This window comes from Grus americana, chromosome 15 (genome assembly GCF_028858705.1).
Source record: "Grus americana isolate bGruAme1 chromosome 15, bGruAme1.mat, whole genome shotgun sequence".
Classification (NCBI taxonomy): domain Eukaryota; kingdom Metazoa; phylum Chordata; class Aves; order Gruiformes; family Gruidae; genus Grus; species Grus americana.
Window position 1 is genome coordinate 6,795,015 of NC_072866.1, and position 21,683 is coordinate 6,816,697.

Here is a 21,683-nt window from a genome sequence, read left to right on the forward strand (position 1 = left end):
AGTATTGGGTACAAAAAAATGTAATGGATAGAAAGATGAGCTACATGACAAAATCGGGAATTTGTTTAACTTGTCGTAAAATGAGTGTTACAGTCTGATCCTGCAAAGGCAAATGCATCATCTCTTCAGAAGTGTAAGACTACCTACAGTAAAGAGGATGATGTGTACTAAAGTTCAGAGTTGTAAGCCAAAGATGAGATTCTTTCAAAGGAATTGAATTAAATTAAACTTTAGATTTGCCCAACTGTTTGTGGCTAGCTATCACAGTACCTGATCTTATCTAACCTTAGCAACACAACAGTCTTTGGATAGGAAATCACATGGGAATTTCCCATGCTGATTTATACACAAGCTGAAAACCACTTTTTAAAGTCTATTTTTATACCACAGCAAAAATGAAAGGTTCCTGTAACAAAATAATACATCAGTTCCTGATAACAACGTAAACACATCCCACCCTAAAGAGCTTGCATTCCAGAAGACAGCGTACACTATAGTGGCACAAAACCCACACAGGTTTGTAGCTCCTGATAAACCATTAGACTGCAGAAAACAATGCAATAAAGGCTTAATTGTTGCTGCTAGACAGGAGGGGGAAAGAAAAGCAAAACCAACTCTGAGAATAAGGGTGTGGCAAACCCAAGGAAACTAGCAGACTACTTCAAAATAAGCAAGCGTACCTTACTTAATTTGTAAGACACTTTTGATAAGCAGATGAAATCATGCAGTGCACATGAGTCTCCCTCCCCACTTGTTCTCCTCTGGGAAAAAACCAAGTGCTGCAGGCAAGTTACATCTTTTAAAACTCAGGTGTTTGTGGCTGGTTTTTGGGAAACCGTCTTAACGCAGACTAGTTGTCCTTACAAGCACTGCAGTGTCTAAGTAGAGAGTCAGGGTCCTCAGTTTATTGTACATGGGGCTCTGATCTTGTGCAATATGAAGGTAACAAACCACACTTGGGAAACTTAGTACAGGCAATGTAAGACCTTGTTATGTCCTATCTGTCAGTCACCCATGTGTAAGATCATTTACATCTAAACACATCTGATGTGAAGGTTTCAAGAAAGAAGACAGACCAGGAAAGATGAAGAAAAAGAAAACAAAAAGACTGAACTACTGGAAAAAAAGTGATCTACTTCAGAATTTCATAAGTACATTTTAGGTTTTGAGACCTGAGTAAATTTCAGAAAGCTATTGTGAATGGTTCTTGCTTTTGGAAAATCAAAACACAACTGATCAGAATCAAGTGGTTTATGCTATCTATTGAGACATCTTCTTTGGCGCCCTTAACTTATAGCAAAGAAATAACTTTTTCCTTTTGTTTTGCTTTTTTTTCAAGTGGAAGTTCCTGCAGTGTCTGCAGGGAATGGCAGTTTCTTAGCTATGCCTCTCAACAGCCATCCAGCTAGCTCCACCTCACTAACTAACCAGCACATGTCCTTTTCTGTTCCTGCTACCAACGCGTTGGAAAGAAGTTTTGTAATTCCTGGTATGTACGTTACAGCTATGGATGTGCACCTGTACACAGGCTGATTTATGCAAGGGGAGACCTCTCTTATAAATCTGGTCATTGACCATGAATAATGGCAGGGAAGACAATTATGGCAGCTCTTTCAATCAAGCACTTAAAAGTGTGGCACTCACTAAAAGAATAAAAAATACTCAAGGGAAATTAGAAGTGCATTGCCCCTAACGAAATATAATGAGTCTTTCATTTAATTGGTGAAGTGATGGTTAATAAATAAGAGAACAGAGTTATTTACTATATGCTAATCTAAATAATTACTTACTTGTCTTAAGAATAGGAAATCACAAAATTTTCATTAATAAACTTTGGTTTAGTTCCAATTTCTTTTTCATCCAGAGGTTTGTAAAGGACTGTAGGATAATTATATTTGCAATAGTACAGCAAAATCTAGGTTGGAATTTTGTTCACAAAACCTGAGTACTAATCCAAGCAATGGGCTGTATAGCCACCTTGCCTTGATCATGTTGTATAGCAGAAGGTGCTCATGGTACACTGGCAAGTGCTAATGACAAAGACATGATTCAACACCTTTCACTGTTAAGTCTATGCTGGAAAGGAACCAAAAAGCAGTGGATAAGTTAGAAGTCTTGAAGTATCGGATGCTAGCTGAAACAGCACAAAGTAGCAGAAGAAATTCTGTCACACCTACAGAAACTCAGAGCCATGGCTGATTAAATTGCAAGCACGGCATCATCAAAACCTTTCCCAGTGCGGGTTCAGAGGGAGGATGCTTGCTAGCTGCTTGTATGAGCTGCATGATGTGCAATTATGCAGGAAAGATGTAGTGCAAAGGACGGTAAAATTAATTCAGATACATAATATTTATACATTTTCTCTCTTCTGATCTCTGGTCCATACATTTACAGACTTTGCCTTAAGCACTTTTCCTTATGAAGAAGAATGAAGAATTTCTCTTTAGACTATTGAAAACTAGTGGTCACTAAAAGCTGGGTAATTCCTTGTATTTCATGTTCATTGTACCTTTTAAGAGTTTTTGTTTAATGGATTCTATGGACCTCATGTGATCCTAAGAATTCTGTTTCATAAGCTCTCCACTGGGAATATTTGCTCAGAAGCTGCCAGAAAGGATAGGTAGCTTTTAGAAAGCTTTTTCTTTCTTAGATACCTTTAGAAACCAAGAACTTTTTAAAACAGAAGAGTAATTATTCTGCACTCATTTCAGGATCTTCAGCACCTTTGATTCCAGAGTGCCTACCTGTCGACATGAAAGGGAGCCAAGACAATACAGGCTTTGCAGATCCTCCTCAGCAGATACTTAATTTTGTTCTTGGAAATGGCATATCTGATGTTATAATATATCCAGGTAAGAGCAATAACCTTTTATCCATATAAATAGACAGAAAGTACTGGAAAATCAATGGTGTCAGCTAAGTACTAAGTTCCCTCATTTCAGTTACTGATAGCTATGATGATAGGCTGAAAACTATCACTTGTTTCTTACCAGTGCTGACTTCTTCCATGGAAACATTGATATCCCTAAATTTTGCAGTTAGTTTATGTGGTAGGTAGAAAATGAATTTTTATATATACAGTACTACTTTGGATTGGGAGAGGGAGCGTATTGTTTCTACTCAAACCCAGTTCTCCCCTCCAGGCTTTACTCATATTGACCTTATTGAGGAAAATAAAAATTAATGGCATTTTCTTCTTTGTATTGATCACTGGCTGCTTAGTCTAGTCCAAAATACAGAGCAGATAGAGGGCTGTAGAGCTACAGGTTCAGCTATATATTAGCAGCTAATCCACTGTGTTTGCTATGAAGTCCACTTTCTGGGAGAAGTCTTCTTGTCTAGTTAAAACAATACAAAAGCCCACTTCCTTGGGCACCATCAGAAGTGGAAGTTGTGCTGGTACTGGCATGGCCCAAGCATCTTAAATGCTCAGTGCTGGAAGCCAGACTGCAGTCAGCTCATGTGGAAGCCACAAAACCAAAGTGATGATGATTTGTTTAACTAAACAGTACAAAAGCCTAAGATACAGAAAGGCTTATAAAGAAATCAGAGCCTTGGTCAGGGTATAACAGTCTCACCTGTGGTAGCAAACTTTCCTCAGAAACTTTTCTTCCAGCCCTCAGAAAGCTGTTAGAACAGGGAGTTTGATTTCAGTGGTTATTTAAGTTTCTGATCTCTGTGTACCCTGGTGACTATAGCTGCTTGCAGCTTAGAACAAGTGTTTTGTTGCCCTCTGGTGCCTAACACCACCCAAAACAGCAAAATTTTGAAGTGGGGATTAATAGGCAAATACCCCTAGGTTTGAGGAAGTATATGTAAATGATATATACTGTTGATGTGAATACATAATACTAATAATTCCAGCTCATTTACAGCAGTGCAGCATATGTGAGTATGTTGCAAACCTCAGAATTCCAAATGCAGCAGAAAAACTAGCACACAAGCTACCAAGTCAGTCTCTCTTCCTTTTTTAAAAATTATTGACACCTGATTGATTTGACCAATGCTGCTTTCCATCTAAATGTCTCATTACAGCTTTTCTTGGGTTTCCATTCTGTTGTTTTTATGTAATAAAATAAATATTACACCAAAACCAGACACTTGCCTGAAAACAGGCATGGCCCCTCTATATTTAATATCTTAAGTCGATTTTCTTCTACAAGGAGAATAACTATATCAAATATATTCTTTCACTGGAAAAAGGATTTGCTTATTATAAGTCTGTGGGTGCTTTCCTGCTAGAAGCAACTCTGAACTCTAACCATTCCATCTATTGCTGGCATGCAGGGTAGGAATTGATTTCCAGATCTCTGAAACTTTAAGATTTGTATTTTTCTTAAACCCCATTCTACATCAAGATGAACCAAATATTATGGTAGTAAATATGTTTGTACAAATCTAGGGAGATTAACTTGTTTTGGTTTGGGTTTTTTTCCTACATCTCTGCTGAGTGTGGTTACCACAAGACTATTGATGAGGTTGAGTTTGTTACAGCCTCTGTCAATTTAAATTCTGTCCTGCATATGCAAAGATTTTCCTACCAAAAGTTTTATCAAAACTGATACTCTGTCATTACCAGTGTGTAGAAAATATGCTTTCTCTGAAAAATTCCCAATTCCTTTGTGTGTGGCAGACACTGCTCATCTGACCAAGTGCAAAACTCTGCAGTAGTTTGAAAACAAACAGGCAAAAAGAAAGAAAATTGGACAGTGACAGTACTTTGTCAGGAAGAATAATGGGTAAATTCTATTTGTAAATTCTGTAAATTCTTCTTGCAAAAGGAAGACCTTCCCTTGGTCGAGGAGGATCGGGTTAGAGAACATCTAGGCAAACTCGACATCCACAAATCTATGGGCTCTGATGGGATGCACCCATCAGTGCTCAGGGAGCTGGCAGATGTTATTGCTAGGCTGCTCTCAATCATCTTTGAAAGGTCATGGAGAACAGGAGAAGTGCTTGAGGACTGGAGGAAAGCCAATGTCACTCCGGTCTTCAAAAAGGGCAAGAAGGAGGATCCAGGAAACTACAGGCCAGTCAGCCTCACCACCATCCCTGGAAAGATGATGGAACAACTTATTCTGGGGGTTATCAATAAGCATGTGGAGGAGAAGAAGGTTATTGGGAGTGGTCAACATGGATTCACCAAGGGGAAATCATGCCTGACCAATCTGATAGGCTTCTATGATGGTATGACCAGCTGGGTGGATGAAGGGAGAGCAGTGGTTGTTGTATACCTTGACTTCAGCAAGGCTTTTGACACTGTCTCTCATAACATCCTTGTTAGCAAGCTTAGGAAGTGTGGGTTGGATGAGTGGTCAGTGAGATGGGTAGAGAACTGGCTGAATGGCAAAGCCCAGAGGGTTGTGGTAAGTGGTGCAGAGTCTAGTTGGAGGCCTGTAGCTAGTGGTGTGCCCCAAGGGTCAGTACTTGGTCCAGTCTCATTCAACGTATTCATCAATCACTTGGACAAGGGGATAGAGTGTACCCTCAGCACATCCACTGATGATACTAAGTTGGGAGGAGTGGCTGACACACCAGAAAGCTGTGCTGCCATTCAGTGAGATCTGGATAGACTAGAGAACTGGGCAAAGAGGAACCGTATGAAATTCAACAAGGGCAAGTGTAGGGTTCTGCGCCTAGGGAAGAACAACCCCAGACACCAGTACAAGTTAGGAGTTGACCTGCTGGGGAAGCAGTACTGCAGAGAAGGACCTCGGAGTCCTGGTGGACAACAAGCTCTCCATGAGCCAGTAATGTGCCCTTGTGGCCAAGAAGGCCAATGGTATCCTGGGATGTATTAAGAAGACTGTGGCCAGCAGGTCGAGGGAGGTTCTCCTCCCCCTCTACTCTGCCCTGGTGAGGCCACATCTGGAATATTGTGTCCAGTTCTGGGCTCCCCAGTTCAAGAAAGACAGGGAACTACTAGAGAGAGTCCAGGAGGGCTACAAAGATGATTAGGGGACTGGAGCATCTCTCTTATGAGGAAAGGCTGAGAGACCTGAGTCTGTTTAGCCTGGAGAAGAGAAGACTGAGGGGATCTGATCAAGACTTACAAATATCTAAAGGGGGGATGTCTAGAGGAAGGGGCCAGACTCTTCTCAGTGGTGCCCAGTGACAGGATGAGAAGCAATGGGCACAGATTGGAACGCAGGAAGTTCCATCTGAATATAAGGAAAAACTTCTTCACTTTGCCATCCAGAGGGACCTTGACAGGCTGGAGAGGTGGGCCCGTGTGAACCGCATGAAGTTCAACAAGGCCAAGTGCAAGGTCCTGCACATGGGTCGGCGCAATCCCAAGCACAGCTATAGGCTGGGCGAGGAATGGATTGAAAGCAGCCCTGAGGAGAAGGACTTGGGGGTATTGATTGATGAGAAGCTCAACATGAGCCGGCAGTGTGCGCTTGCAGCCCAGAAAGCCAACCGTGTCCTGGGCTGCATCAAAAGAGGCGTGACCAGCAGGTCGAGGGAGGTGATCCTGCCCCTCTACTCCACTCTTGTGAGACCCCACCTGGAGTACTGCGTCCAGCTCTGGGGGCCCCAGTACAGGAGAGACATGGAGCTGTTGGAGCGAGTCCAGAGGAGGGCCACAAAGCTGATCAGAGGGATGGAGCACCTCTCCTATGAGGACAGGCTGAGAGAGTTGGGATTGTTCAGCCTGGAGAAAAGAAGGCTCAGGGGATATCTAATTGCGGCCTTCCAGTACCTGAAGGGGCCTTCAGGAAAGATGGTGAGGGGCTGTTTATCAGGGAGTGTAGTGACAGGACAAGGGGGAAGGGGTTCAAGCTGAAGGAGGGTCAATTTAGATTAGATGTTAGAAAGAAATTCTTTCCTGTTAGAGTGGTGAGGCACTGGAACAGGTTGCCCAGAGAGGTTGTGGCTGCCCCATCCCTGGAAGTGTTTAAGACCAGGTTGGATGAGGCTTTGGGGAACATGGTCTAGTGGAGGGTGTCCTTGCCCGCAGCAGGGGGGTTGGAACTAGATGATCTTTAAGGTCCCTTCCAACCCAAACCATTCAGTGATTCTATGATTTTATGATTTGAGGGTGACTGAACACTGGAACAGGTTGCCCAGAGAGGTTGTAGAGTCTCCTTCTCCAGAGATATTCAAAACCTGCCTGGATGCAATCCTGTGCAACATGCTCTAGGTGATCCTGCTGTAGCAGGAGGGCTGGACTAGATTATCTCTAGAGGTCCCTTCCAACCCCTACCAATCTGTGAATCTCTGTGACTTTCATCCTTAATGCTTGGTTACAAGGTGTAGAATAAATAACAAAAGGAAGTTATTGCTTTTGATGACATAAAGAAGTCTTATATGTGAACATGAATTATGCAAAACACCAACATCTGAAAAGAACAGCAGATGTCACCGTGTTATGATAGGTCTTCTGCTTCATACAACTGTTGGAACAGCTGTCATCTTGTTTGGTGTCACACTGCCTGCAAGAGTTCATGTCAGCTGAATTGTACTTGTATGAGGATTTTTTTCCTTTCCCTTGTAAAACAAACAAAATATCTCTTTCTTTGGTTGATACATAATATATGTTGCAACGAACTTGAAAATTTGCATTAGTCATGTTAAAATTAGTAAAGCTGAACAACTATCTAGGTGTCTTCCTCAAGTATATTGGTTTTTTTCTCCAGGTTTAGAAATGTTCAAAGAAGTCCGAATTCCCATAATTCCTTCTGAAGAACCTTTCAAAAGACCAAGTGAGTTTAGATCTCTTGAACTTAAAACTTCCAGTATTTTTGGCTAATTTTTCTGTGTTCCTTTCCATACATAAAAGCTACTTGTCATAGGAATTGTCTTTCAACAATTTGTGAAGCTGTTGCGAGTGGCTGAACACAATTCCTGTTTTTAAGATGTTAGACTTGTCTACCTTTAGATATCTAGCTGTAGTACCTACTTAGAAGGTCAGTGTACTTGGCTGGTTTTATCATATGCATAGCTACCTTCAGTTCTTAGGTCTAAAAGTGTATATTGTGCCTGCACTCCTAAGTACCTGCAGTTGCATGGGATAAATCCAGACCTACATGCTTTATGGGAACTGATATATTTTGACCATATTACAGTTGCGTACTTAAACCAACATCAAGCAATGTTGTAATCTGTAGACTGGTTTCTTCAGTTTGTGTGTGCTTTTTATTTCTCTAGAGCCAGTGGAAACTTTCTGTACATCACTTATGGATTATTTCCGAGACGTATGCAAATCTGTGGCCATGGAGCGTGAAGTAACTCTTGATCACCTGTTTATTGATGGAACACTTGTTCAAAGCCAATCTGAAACCAAGACTGGGAAGAATAGCATGAAAGCAATGGAAAAGGAGCTGGTAACTTGCAGTCTGCAAGGGAAGGAAAAGGCAGCCCTTAAAAGAAACCAAATATTTCAAATCCCAGGAGGTAAAGACTTAGAGACTAAAGTCATTGTCGTGCTTGGAAAAGCAGGAATGGGCAAAAGCATTCTTGTTCAGAAGATCTGCCAGGACTGGTCAAGTGGAGAGTTTTCTCAATTTGAATTTGTATTTTGGTTTGACTGCAAACAAATAAGCTTGCCTGAGAAGCGATACAGCCTGAAGGATCTGCTGCTTGAATTTTTTGTAGAACCTCAAGAGGGAAGCAAAGAGATCTTTGAGTATATATTGCAAAATCCTGCTAAAGTCCTTCTGGTTTTTGATGGTTTCGAAGGGTTGCATGATAATGAGAATTTTCCTCGTTGCTCAGCCAGCCAGCCTGAAAAAGACTTGTGCACTATAAAGGAGCTGCTTTCACGACTCATCCACAAAAAGATACTCAATGGTTGTACTTTATTACTTACAGCAAGACCAAAAGACAAGGTGTACCAGTATGTGTCCAAAGTGGATAAGACTATTGAAACAGTAGGATTTTCCCCTCAGCAGAGGGAATTGTACATAACCAAATACTTTGAAGGATTACCCTACAGTGATAATGCACTGAAATTAATCAAAGAGTGTGAGTACTTGTTCAGTCATTGTTACAGCCCTGGTATGTGTAGATTTGTTTGTTTTCTCTGTGAGACAGTACTTGAAATGGGAGACAAAAGCCTTCCTTCAACTCTTACTACAGTCTTCCTGAAATTTGTTCAGCAAAAGATAATACCTATGCAAACAGATGTTGCAGCCATGCAAAATCAAGAGAGTCTTGCTACACTAAGCCGTATAGCCTGGGATCTTGGAGAAAAGCACCAAAATGCCATGAAAAGTGATCTTCTTCCTTCTAAGGAAGTTAAAGAGTTTGCTCTGAAATACGGATTTTTCCTGCCATTTGCATTCCCCAGACATTCAGATAGTGGAGAAGAGGAATTTGGGAGCACATTCTCTGATTTTGTCATTCAGAATTTCTTGGGTGCACTTCACCTTATGTTAGCAGAAGAGATCAAGGATAAAAGTCTAACAAAGTACCTGTCTTTTCCATCCAAGAAGAAAAAACCTTATACCTGGTTAGATTTAGTGCCTCGATTTTTGGCTGGATTACTGTTCCTCCAGGATGACCCCTTCTTCTGCTCCCTTTCAAATAAGGATGTAAAACAATCAACCAAGAAGCAGAAAATACTCTTGAAATATATTAGAAGGCTGCAGATAAATGAGCTCTGTCCGGAGAGGTTACTCGAGCTTTTACACTGTATTTATGAAACACAAAGCAATTATCTTTTGCAGCATGTGGCCTTAAGGCTCAAGCCAGACCTGTCTTTTCTGGGCGTAGTTCTTACACCACCTGATGTCCATGTACTGCACTCTGTTTTAAAAAGGTCAAGAAAAGAGTTTTCCTTGGATTTGCGAAACAGCAGCATTGACATGCAAGGGCTAAAAGACTTGGTTGGCCTAAAGAATGTGGCATCATTCAGGTTGGTCATTCTTTGTAGGTAGTAGTGTCATTCACAGGACTGTATGTACATGACACTTTCATGTGACAACAGCAGTCATATGTGTTGACTTTACCTGTTTTGTCACTTTACAGGGCTTCCCCCAGCGACACAGTCAGGCTTTGGAAGTCTTTAGAACAGACAAAAGACTACAGACTGCTGAGAGCATCAACAGAGAAATTTGTTCTTGATCCCTTTAAGGCAAAGACAATGAAGGACATCAGTGACCTTTCAGACCTTGTAGAGCTGCAGGAGAGGATGATCCATTGGTAGGATCATTTCTCATCAAAAGTTCTCTTAATATACTAGTGATTGGGGTTCATTGACAGTGCTGGAGAATGGAGACCTCTGCTTGTCCAAAGAAGAAGTAACTAAGGCAGTGCAAGCTCTTGTATCATCTCAGAGGGTTCTCCTACCCCGATGTGTGGTCGTTGTCATGGCAGGGAGGAGCAATGACAGCACCATGCAGAATATTTATCAAAACTGCCAATAAAAAAGCCAGCTCTCATTTTTTTTCTTCAGATTTCTTTTTTATCTTGGAGTATACTATCTTCCAATTGCTTTCAGTTTCATAACTTGAGCTAACTGATTTTTTCCCCCCATAGCACCTGAGCCATAAATGAAGGCTTGTTTTGCACCAGTCACAAATGACCATAGTCAGTCATTTAGATCAGGAAGTAAAATCTTGTGTTATGTGATCTATAAACTCTGTATTTTATCCCTGCTCGTGATGTGGCTTGGGGATTGGTTGCAATTAAAAGCATGCATAAATAAAGCATTTTGGTTGTGGGGATATTTTTTAATAAAAATGGTGACTTCTATTTTAACATGGGCAGAGTATTTTGATTAAAATATACACAAAATAAGTTTCACATTTGACAGAAAATACTTGATTTAGAAGAATGTATTTTTAAGTTTTATTGGAAACATAGCAAATGACTGCACCATGAAAGGCAATTATCAGATTGAAATTAATCAAAGGGTTGGAGCAGAAGTTATTTTGAAGTTTCCTGGTTCCTCAGTTAATGCAGCAGTGGTCTATTTCCTGTAAAAGTTTACTAAGAAATTATTTTTAAAGCACTGTTTTCATTGCTAAAATATTTCTCATATTCTGGTTCTACTGTGTTTTATTTAGTGTGCAAGATGCATCTGGTTGCAGCAACTATGAAATTCCTGCCATCAAAAACCTCAGAAAACTAGAATTTGCGTAAGTGATATTCCTCTCTGTTGATTGATATATGATTACATGTAAGACTGAGAACAGTAATGGATATTGGCTGCAGTCATTGAACTGATGTATAGCTGGTTTATGGCAAAGCATTAAGTAAAGCCCATTTGTTTCTATTCTGCTTTTCTCAACTAGATTTATTGAGTTATGGCCAAAACTAAAAAAATGTCATTTCTGGCTCCTGCAGATCCTGTTGATCCTACTGACCAACATGGTTCTATCAATTTTGTTTGATTTTACTACAAGTTAGCTCCTTATCACCAGATGTAGATCTTATGCCACAGGGTATAAAATATCTTAACGGTGATCCAGCTACCTGGGAAATATGTTTCCCCAGAAATGCTCAACTTTTCTGTTTGAGTCTTCTGATGTAATTTTATGCCCTATCTCAGAGCTTAGGCCATGAGAGAATAAGGTCAGAGAATGCCTCCCAAATAAAATATTTAGCACCATTTTCTTGGAAGAAGGAAAATTGACTTGGAAACACTGAATTTAAAAAATGAGGTGTAATAACATTTCTTTTTTTCCCTCCAAACTGGAAGCAGTGTCCAAGGCTATTCTCTTGCTTAAAATATCCTGCCATAGCATGTGAATTAATTTGTGCAGAAATCGCACCAGTGCAATGGAGAACTCTTATCAGGTCTTCATCTCTTTCCTGCTCTTCACATCTGACCCAGTCTAAAACTGCTATGCTTGGCCTCACTTCTGATTCTTTGATGCTTTCTCTACTCGTTTCCTCTCCTACTTTCCCTTTATTTTAATTTTTTGGTTAAAATTCCAATGCTTTTAACTAGGTTGAACTTATTCTGATACCGAGGAAACTCCAAATAAGAGGTTAGCGTCTGAGGGACAAATGCTTGGAGCTGGAATATTAAAGTTCAATTTATGCTTTAAGCTGCAGTAAAATGTTGATCTTAAGTTAGTCCAAATTGCCAATAGTTGAGGGGGAAAAAAGAGATTTTTTTTTTTATCTCCATTATTAAGATTGTGTTAATATTATAATACTTAAAATGAAAAAAAATAGAAAAAGAACAGAAATACAGGAATCTAAAACAAGTGAGATGAGTCTCGCAAAGAGTAACAGAAAAGTGGCAAATGCATGTACTGCTGCTTCTGTGCAAGCTGCTCTGCTCTGTCTGACCTTAGCCTTGTAGGGTCCTCATCTGGAAACTTCAACGCAGAAATCCTTGCTGCAGATTGTAGGGAATGGCTGCTTCTGAGGAGTGTAAACTAGCTTGCATTTGGGGCTGCAGGGGAAGAATTTAAAAATTCATAACTTTTGCTGTTTCTGAGCATGTGTAAAAACTGCTGCATGTCTATATTTATTTTCTTCCAGGCTAGGTCCAGTATGTGGCCTTCAGGGATTCCTGAAACTTGTGGAAATTCTTGCAGCATTTCCATCACTTCAGCATTTAGAGTGAGTAATGCTAAAGATTAACTTTGCTCGTGTTGCCCCTCAGCAGCCCTTGATGATGAGGGAGCTCATCTACCCAAGAAACATTTTATTTGCAAACAAGACTACTTGCTTTGATGAACAAACTGAACAACGAAAACATTCGGAGAATATAACAGCAGACTAAAAGCTAGCACTTTTCATCCTCCCTTAAGACATGTGGTAGGGTTTCATTCAATATCCCTTCCGTCACTTCCCTGTGCTCCTCAGTGGCTAAAAGCTTGTGGGAGAGGTTCAGCACAGAGCCCCACTGGGTGCTCCCCCTTCCTGCCACAGCACTGATCAACACTGTCTGCAGATCACTCATTTCTTCATTCAAGCTCCATAACGTGCCCGAGCCCCAGGCTCCCTCATGGTGAGGTTTCTGAGGGACTCGCGGTCGTGTCTGCCCCAGGAGAGAGCAGAATCCCTCCTGAACCAGAAGCAGTGTTAAATTTGGAGGTTAACTTCAGTATTTGTGCCAGTGCTGCACACCTTCCAGAGTCAACAAACATCCTGAACTTCTGGTAGAACCTGTAAGAGATTGAGCTTTGTGGATTTGATTCATATAAAAGATATAAAAAAGCCATACTCAGCTAGCAGCTGGCTTTGTTCTGCCCATGTATTTTCACAGTCTTTGTCACTTCCTTTACCAGGAGCAGTGTTAGAAATGGAGTTTTAAGAACTCTAGTTACTGTTTATTCTGTTGTATCCATGACAAACCAGCTGTCTCTGAATTTTAAGCTTCTTTACATTAGAAACAGTTGTAGCAACAATAGTCAATATTCTGCCATCATCTCTGTGGGAAAATTACTGGGTTTTGAGAGGGCCTTTGTCCTTGCTGGCTCATCCCATTGGCCATTTGTCTGTATTGTATCTGGCCTTTTTAGGATATTATGGGAAAACAATAAAGCTCTAAAACTGGAATGAGTCCGATGTATCCCAGCGTTGTCTGTCAGATTAGAAGGGGATCCAGTGTCTAAAATTGTGACTATTTAAAACTCTTTCCATCTGGATACCTGAATGAGGAAAAACTTCATTTCTAATACTCCCTATCTGGAGAAGGAGCTGTTTAGGGATTTACAGCATCTGCTGGATTTTGTCAGTTCTGTATTTCTGTGTGCACAGGAAATCTCATTTCAGCATAGCTGGAACACAGCTATTTCATAACAATTTTAATAATCTTCAGTGTATGATGGAAGCAAAGCATTAAGTGCTACCATTTGCATATCAAAGGAAATGGGTCAAGCCATTCAACTAGTAAAAAAAAATTTCTTATGCTGTAAATTTGGGAAGCAGAGAGCTGCTTATTAGAGAAGCTGTGATTTATGTGATGCTTCCTGCCGATTGAGGCTACTGCAGAGAAGGGGCTTCTCAAGATATGTAGAGTGGTCTCTGAGGTGAATAAACCGCAAAAATCTAGATTAAAAGGGAAGCTAATTCTTTCTTTGTCGTCACCCAGCCTTGATGCTCTGAGTCAAAATGGCATAGGAGATGAAGGAGCAAAGAGTCTATCTGAAGTCTTTCCAACCCTGACATCACTGGAAACATTGAAGTAAGTGCAAGGTCAACTGTTCTGGAAAATTTTGAAAAGAAATAGATTAAACCTAGAGCCTTAAGGGACGGTGTGGTAACAGTTACGGGTACAACTAACCCATGGGCATGGAGGACCAATGAATCTGTGGGCATACTTAATCTGTACATTCATTAGAGAAATAGGTTAATCCTATGGCAATTCCTCATTTCCCTTCAAGGGCCATAATTTGTCTTTTTCCCTGCATTTGGTCTAAACAGACTGTCCAAATTATATAAAAAAGACATGGAAAATGAATTTTCACTTGTAATACTGTAATAAATTAGAATACATGTGCTCAACTAACAAAGCGATCTCACTGTAGCTTATCACAGAATAAGATAACAGATGTGGGTGCAGAGAAACTAGCTACAGCTCTTCCTTCCTTGTCTTCATTAAAGACACTAAGGTAAGTAGTTGTATCCTGTTCAGTTGTTTTATACAACATACCTTGCTATCTCAGAAATTACTGAACATGGAACAAATATGTACACTGTGCAGCAGCCAAGCTTTTGACTTCATTCTTGCATAAAATCTTTAGACAAAAGAGAAGGAGAGAAATGTATGACCCAGTGTAGATATACAGAAGGATATATATGCTCAGGAATATAACAAGGACTGTACTGATTTTTAAATCCAATCCATAATACCCTGTACAAATGTGCACCCAGGGCTATGATCTACCGCGAGCTTATGCAGAGCTTGCTAAGCGCAGTGATAAGCCGTAAGCCAGCAATGAGGTGGTGTGTGTTTGCTGATGTGGGACCAATGGTCCATCCCACTTCATTAAAATGTCTGGCATAGGCCTGACTGAAGTGTCTCAGTAGGGAATGCAGGGAACTGTGGTGTGTAATTCTGGAAATTTGCTCACGTGGAAATCTTTTGAATGCTGTGTCCCAAATGTTTGAACTTCATTTTCTTGCAGATTTTTAATTTGATCTAATGTAGATAGAAATGTTCACATTATTCATTAAGAATCTAGATCTATTTTTCCTGTAGTTGTGCTAGCTGAAGAAGGGATGCAGCCACCTGCCTTAATTGATACAGAAAATGTGAATCTGTGTTTTAAACATTAACTACAAATAGATAAGGATAAATTGAAAGTTTGATATGCCAACCATATCTGAAATTCCTTGATCTAATATATAATCTGTTTGCATTATCCATTATTCAATTGTGACTTATACTGGTTTGGTTTTCTGCAGCTTATACAATAATAACATTTGTGATTTTGGAGCAGAAAATCTTGCGAAAGTTCTTCCTGCGATGGCATCTTTAAGAGTGCTAGAGTGAGTACAAAATCTTTTGAGATGACCCAGAAAAGCTTACTTGCCTGGATACTGAAAATTCAAGTCTTCCCTGCTTGGGGTAGAGGAGACAGAATTTGAAGAAGGAAGTTTCACAGGCAAAATATGCTTATGCAGAGTCCAGATAATCAGTGGTTAGAAAGGACTAAGGAGCAGCTCAGCATTAAAAAAAAAAAAAAAAAAAATCAGTTTTAAGATGGGAGAATAGGGTCATGGGGATTTGGAGAAAGACCATGGGTACACAGAATAAGGAATCCCTCAGATGAAGTAACTTAATGAAGTTCCACTTTGACCTTTTGAATATTTTATTACAGGTTTTTTTCAATCAAGGATCTATTTGGGGTTTTTTTCTTTTCCTTTCTTCCCCCATCTGCAGATAAGCCTGTATAGTATTTTTGATTCTGAATGAAACGTTTGATTACACCGCTACATGATGTGATCTGGATTAACAAAGGTGTTTTTTCCTCAGTGTTCAGTATAACAAAATAACTGGTGTTGGAGCCCAGCAGCTGACTAACAGTCTACGAAAATGTCCCCATATAAAGAACTTGGTGTAAGTCTCTTGATATGGTGTTTCCTTTACCTTTGTTCTGTAAATTGGGTTAGAATCTATGCTAAGGCTGTGTTTTGTATTTGTCAGATTTATAAGAGGCACAACAAAAAGACATCACCAAAATACAAAGGCAGTCACAGAAATGTTAAAAATGTTGTCTCTGGTTTCAGCTACATTAATTCCCAATCGTCCCAAGCAAGCAAGCTTGTCCTCCTTTAACCACAGTTTACATTGAGCCTCCCTTTGTTAATCTTCTACCCTCCCAGAGTACCTGACCTACTCTATGCTGCAGGACTTGTATTTGAAGGATAAACAATGAGCAGCCATCATTAAAGGCTAAATAGACTGAAGCTCCCAGTATGCATTCAGGGGGAGGGAGTTTGATAGAAAGTTATGAATAGTTATGGAGACAGGACTGTAGTGTGTCCTATAACCAGAGCCAGTCAGGTTATGGGTGAGTGAACTGCTTTCTTCTAAATGAAAATGCATTTTCACTTGTTCCATAGCTTAAATACTTTTATAGAATGATATTCAAAAGGGAAAGGCAACTTTAAAAAAACAAAACACAACACAAACATACCAAACACACCAAAATAACTGTGAAGTAAATTACACTTCTTGAAATCTTAAAATTTGCCCTTACAGGATGTGGAATCCCACCATTCCCTATGGAGTTCTCGAGCACCTTCAGCAGCTGGACTCTAGGATCAGTGTGTAGATTCAGATAATCCCATAAAGGTAACATAAACCCTGGCTCCCTGAGACAAGAAGATTTGGTTTTGTGGCCACTGTTGATTCTGGTCTCGCTGGCAGCAGGCACAGTAACAGCATCAATGTTACTTAGCATACGTGGCTAAGTAAAGAGATGCTGCCCTAGAGTGGCACAGATCAGTATCGCATCAGGCCCCCGTTCCCCTCGTTCACCTTGCATCCCCCAGCTCCCTGGCACCAGCACGAGCAGACTGCAAGAGCTGCATCAGTAAGAACGGACTTCTGCCAGGAGTCCAGTTCAGCCCAGTTCAGTGACTGGTAGCTGGCCTGCTCACCTTCCCTTTTCTGTCACGGAAAACTAAATAGCTTTGTGTGCTCCTCATGTTTAATAGATGAGTTCTGTACTCCTTAGAGATTGTTTTGTGTTGATTTTTAGTAAGCCCTTTCACTTTTCCTTGGTTTAATACAAATGCTTAAGTGCTGCTTGTCTCACTATGAAGTGGTGCCTAGTACTGCACTGTATATACCATTGGTTCCTGCATTCCTTGTTCTCAGTCTCTTTTCTGTGGTTTGGCCACTAGCAGCCACTTTTAATTCATTGATTCTGCCCGCACAGTTTCAAGGATCCTTGAAGTAATGGCATCGTTAGCAATTTGCTCACAGTTTGCTGATGATCACCAGGATCGGACTGCCTTGGCGCTCCTGCACTGAAGGAGCTGCAGCAGGCATGGGACGTTCAGGTTTTGTGTAGGATTTCTGCTCCCAGTTTTCTGCCATGTGCTTCCTCTTGCTCTTAAAAGAAATTATGCAGGATGCATCACTGAAATGATCCCAGTGAAGAACGAGAAGCCAGTCAAGCCAGACACCAGATGCCTTCCAGCTTTCTTTCAGATGGCAAAAACCCCATTGCAGAGTGATGTCCAGCTGCTTGAGCTGTGGTTTGAATGGTCCTGGCAATGGCTGCACTTGTCAATGGCTCCCTAAACCATGCAGCAAGCCAAGCTTTTGCATGACTCTTGCTCTCAGCGCACTAATCAGTGGATGTAGACATGGCTATATATATAGCACTGATCAGGCTACAGGTTGTGGAAGGCTCGGGTGCCATACCAGCTTCACAGACTAGTTTTATACAGCAGCAGTGAAAAATTGTAGTGATCCTTGATAGCCTACAGTGCAACTCTTTGTCTTGTGGAATAACCATACCTACTTGGGAAAGAAGACACTAGGGATATGAACACTGCCAGGAAACTTCACAAAAGCAAAGCTTTCTCTACCCTCCGGTATCTGTCATTCAAGGGGAGCATGAGATAAGAGTCTATGAACATGTAGGTCAGCTCCCAAATGACCTCGGTTTTCCCCTCGACACAGAGCAATGGCAGTCAGTGGTAGAGAGCTCTGCTTGTGAAAGTCGGTGATTCTTGGACACTGGTCAGCTTTCACACCAAGCAAAAGATGTGTTTAATGCAGCTCTGCATAAACAACACCTTGCATCTCCCTCTACTGCTGTTCTCTCACGTTTGCAGCACATGCCTTTGGCACTGGTTACCACATTAGTATAGTATCTCAGCATATGAGGAAACATTCTTCTTCATTAGCACTGAGGGTAAGTAGCAGCAGGAAGTCTGGATCCTGTCTCCCAAACTTGAAACATCCAGCATCTGCCAGTCATTGTTGTCTGTTGTTAGAGCACATCAAGTCTATGGTTTTGGTGATGGTGATTAAGCTGATGGGCATACATCTAAGATTCTGTTCTCATCGTTTCACAGGTAGCATAAAGAAGAGGGGAAGGTGTCCTCTGTGTTTTTTTTGTCTTCTTGCTGCTTTATGAATCAGTGGCTGATTTCCATGACAGTGGCAAAATGAAAGAACCACACATTTAAGCTTCTGAGTGATGCTTGAAGTGGGTGAATGATGGAGTTCAAATTTTTTAAAGGTCATTTAAAATGCTATGCAAACACCTGGTTGTGTGTCTACTGAAGTGATGAAGAGTTAAGCAACATCAAGTTTCAAAGATGAAAAGAGCATCTGGATATTGTGATCCCCATTAAAGGTGGTCAAGAATCACCAGGATATTGGCAGTATCAAATTCCATCATTGATTCATCACAGAGTAGACGGCAAGCTGCTGGACCTACAACATCTGAAGTAGTGACAGATCAAATCTAATTGTTTCATGGTGCCAGTAGTAACTGCGATCAAACTCAGTTTGATGATTTTGGACTTCCAAAAGTCAATGTTACAGATTTCACCTGTCTGTCTGGACTGATGTGAAGCATTAAGGTCAGGAGCATAAGTAAGAATGATGAGTCTTAGAAAACAGTCTGATATTGTAAGATTGTCCACAAGAATCTAATAGTGGCCCTTTTCTTGATGCTAATCACCAATGCTGTCTTAAAGGATAGAAAAATATTTTCTATCGCTCTCGTTACAGAATCCTTCAAAAAGATTGGGGGGCGGGGAAGAAAGAAGTAAAGAGAAGAAAGGAATTAAACTGGAACACTATTAAGGACTTTTCAGACATTATTGCAGAAATCCAAATGCATACAAATAGCTTCCGTTTATTGCACAAAAGTCCTCAAAGTGCAAATCTTCAAAGGTTTTTACTCTGTCTCAAATGAGAACTTTAAATTCATATACCTGAATTGGGATTTAGTTTCTCACTTGCAGGTGGCAGCATAAATGTATAAGCATCGATTCTATATTTGACAGAGAAATCACTACTGTGTGTGGTTTATGTGGCCTTCTTTTACAGACTTGTGAATAACTAGGCAATGACAGACAATAACGTATTTCAAAGCATTATCATGCGTCTGTGCTGCTGGTCTCAGTGATATGTGGGCCAAATACTGGTCCTGCTGACTGTGATAGCAAACCAATTGTCTCCTTTTTTCTTTTATTTTTATTCAGCTCTGTGAAAGTGGAGAGAACTTAGAATTGTACAGAGACAATTGTCGGGACTAGCATTCTGGCTCCCTGTCCAGATACTCTCTGGAGACAGAACAACAGAAAGGGACAGAAAAAGCTAGGAATATTCAATATGCCACAAGTCAGGAAGGGAGGTTTCTGCTTCTGCTCTCTAGCCAGAGTTACGGAAAAAATCTCATTTACACTCCCTTCTTTCAGCTGCTTGAATGGGAGGTAGTTTGAGCCAGATCCTGTGCGATGTTCCCATCAGCCTGCAGTACTACAGCCATGCAGATCTGTGCGAAGCCCGTGTCTTGGCTTCCCTTAACTAAGCTTTGGATGACAAATGCCCTTTTAGGGATATATTCTGCAGCTACACTTCACCGTGACAGAATCTGAAAATGTGCTAAATATTACACAGGCAGCTGAATGTTACACGACCCTGTCTGGACTGATAAAATCACGTTGCGTATACTGCTGTTCTCTTTCTATGAGTTAGTGGGAAATGTATGTTTATAATGTACAGATTGTAAATTGTGATAGTTTTTTGGTTGTCTTTATACATCTTTTTATAAGTATTAATAAAAGTGGGTAATCCTTTTTACAGTAGCTTGTAGTACCTGTTGAAAATTGTTTTTTCTCTTGGAAACACTGTGAAACCACTGCTGCTTCTGAACATAATGACATGCTCAGGGCTTCGTATTGTAGCTTAACGGAAAGCTCTGTGTGCAAGGGAGACAGGTTGGTCCTGCTGGCACTTACCAGTTCAGTGGTCTGGAAATGGAGAAATAATTCTTTCTTAACAGGCAATGGGATCTTGCAATGCCAACTGACAGACTGCAAGTCTACCATTAGAAGATATAAAAGTGCTGACTAAAACTGCCTAATAACAACAAAAAAGTTGTTCTCATCCTTTCAGACTTTCTGCAGTTAAAAGTTCCACAGTTAATCAAGGTTCAAAGTCTGGATATTCTTGTGGCACAAAGCTCATCCAAAATGCTTTAGTCAAATGAGTGCTTTATGTAGAGAGGACTGAATTCACTGGCTACCCTAAAAAAGCTGTTCTGATCAAATCTGTGTTCAAAAAATGCTTTAGGATGAGAAAAATGCTGCTCTCTTTGTGCCCATGCTCTTTTTTCTTGTCAAAGAGGCCTTGTTAAAAATGCTAAAGCTTGTAGTATGATGGTAGACAGGTCCTGTAATCTGAGTACTCTCCCCATCCTTTACATGTATGAAGGTGAGCTGTTCTGAGAAATCAGAAATCTTGATCTGAGATTCAGAATCTCCACAGTGAATTACTTTGTGGAATTTGTATTGCTTGATCTGTGCATCGTGTGGCATAAACCCACTGCAGGGAACTGCTTACAAACTAGCAGATACTGCAGTAAGTACCTATAATGACAAACCGAACCATGTTCTTAAAATTACATCTATGTGACCCTCAAAATTTAGTGTTAAGCTGTCTCTGTGAACAGTATGAATTTCTAATTATATAGGCAGCAGGAATGCAAAAATTCAGCCTTTCTTGTGTTAGTACCAAATGGCATGTGAACACAAGCTTAGCAAGTTTTTAAACTTGCCTATTCTTTATACAGGTGCCTAAATGGGGATTTAGTTCCCTAAATGTATCTTTACGTGTTAGAATATTGTGCCCTAAGTGACTTCATCCCTGAACTGCAGGTCAAGGATTGTATGGAACAAAGCACTTATCAGTGTTTTAAGGCCCCAAACTGTATCTCATAGAACCTATCTAGGAGAAAAGGTATTTAGTTCAATGACAGTGCTTCACCTCTTGCAGCAGCAGCTGAAAATTGCATTTGGGACACAGAATTTTGAGGACTGGGAGCTAATTTCTACTGCACTAGAAGTTAAAAAATGCCGTTTGAGTGCAACACACTGAGAGTATCAGGAAAAAAGAGTTTGATACACAAGTTTCTTTGTCATTATTTCAAGGGGGATCTAAACCATCACCCTCTTGTTCCCTCATACTGGCTGTCAAGAGACTCATGACACCATCTGTCTGGATCCAAAAGCCCAAGCTGGGAGCAGATGGTGGAGACTGCAGAGGACAGACATAATGCACAGAGTGAGTTCAGGAG

At 40.6% G+C, this 21,683-nt stretch overlaps 1 protein-coding gene across 15 annotated transcripts in view; it reads left to right on the forward strand.

The window, feature by feature from the left end:
- The window catches only part of CIITA (class II major histocompatibility complex transactivator), a 45,261-nt gene that overhangs the window by 16,504 nt on the left and 7,074 nt on the right, over positions 1-21,683 (forward strand). For 12 of the 15 annotated variants that reach the window (XR_008579369.1, XR_008579372.1, XR_008579371.1 and 9 more), the window contains exons 7-19: positions 1,340-1,489; positions 2,712-2,852; positions 7,641-7,706; positions 8,152-9,859; positions 9,973-10,146; positions 11,013-11,084; positions 12,442-12,522; positions 14,000-14,092; positions 14,436-14,519; positions 15,316-15,399; positions 15,887-15,970; positions 16,616-16,708; positions 21,538-21,670. Coding sequence is in view for 1 of the 15 variants with exons in the window: in XM_054842768.1 (XP_054698743.1) it covers positions 1,340-1,489; positions 2,712-2,852; positions 7,641-7,706; positions 8,152-9,859; positions 9,973-10,146; positions 11,013-11,084; positions 12,442-12,522; positions 14,000-14,092; positions 14,436-14,519; positions 15,316-15,399; positions 15,887-15,970; positions 16,616-16,688 (2,810 nt within the window). In the remaining 14 variants the exon portion in view is untranslated. Of the gene's footprint in view, positions 1-1,339; positions 1,490-2,711; positions 2,853-7,640; positions 7,707-8,151; positions 9,860-9,972; positions 10,147-11,012; positions 11,085-12,441; positions 12,523-13,999; positions 14,093-14,435; positions 14,520-15,315; positions 15,400-15,886; positions 15,971-16,615; positions 16,709-18,447; positions 20,192-21,537; positions 21,671-21,683 lie in introns of those variants that run through there. The other 3 variants (XR_008579376.1, XM_054842768.1, XR_008579377.1) reach the window with 3 other exon arrangements.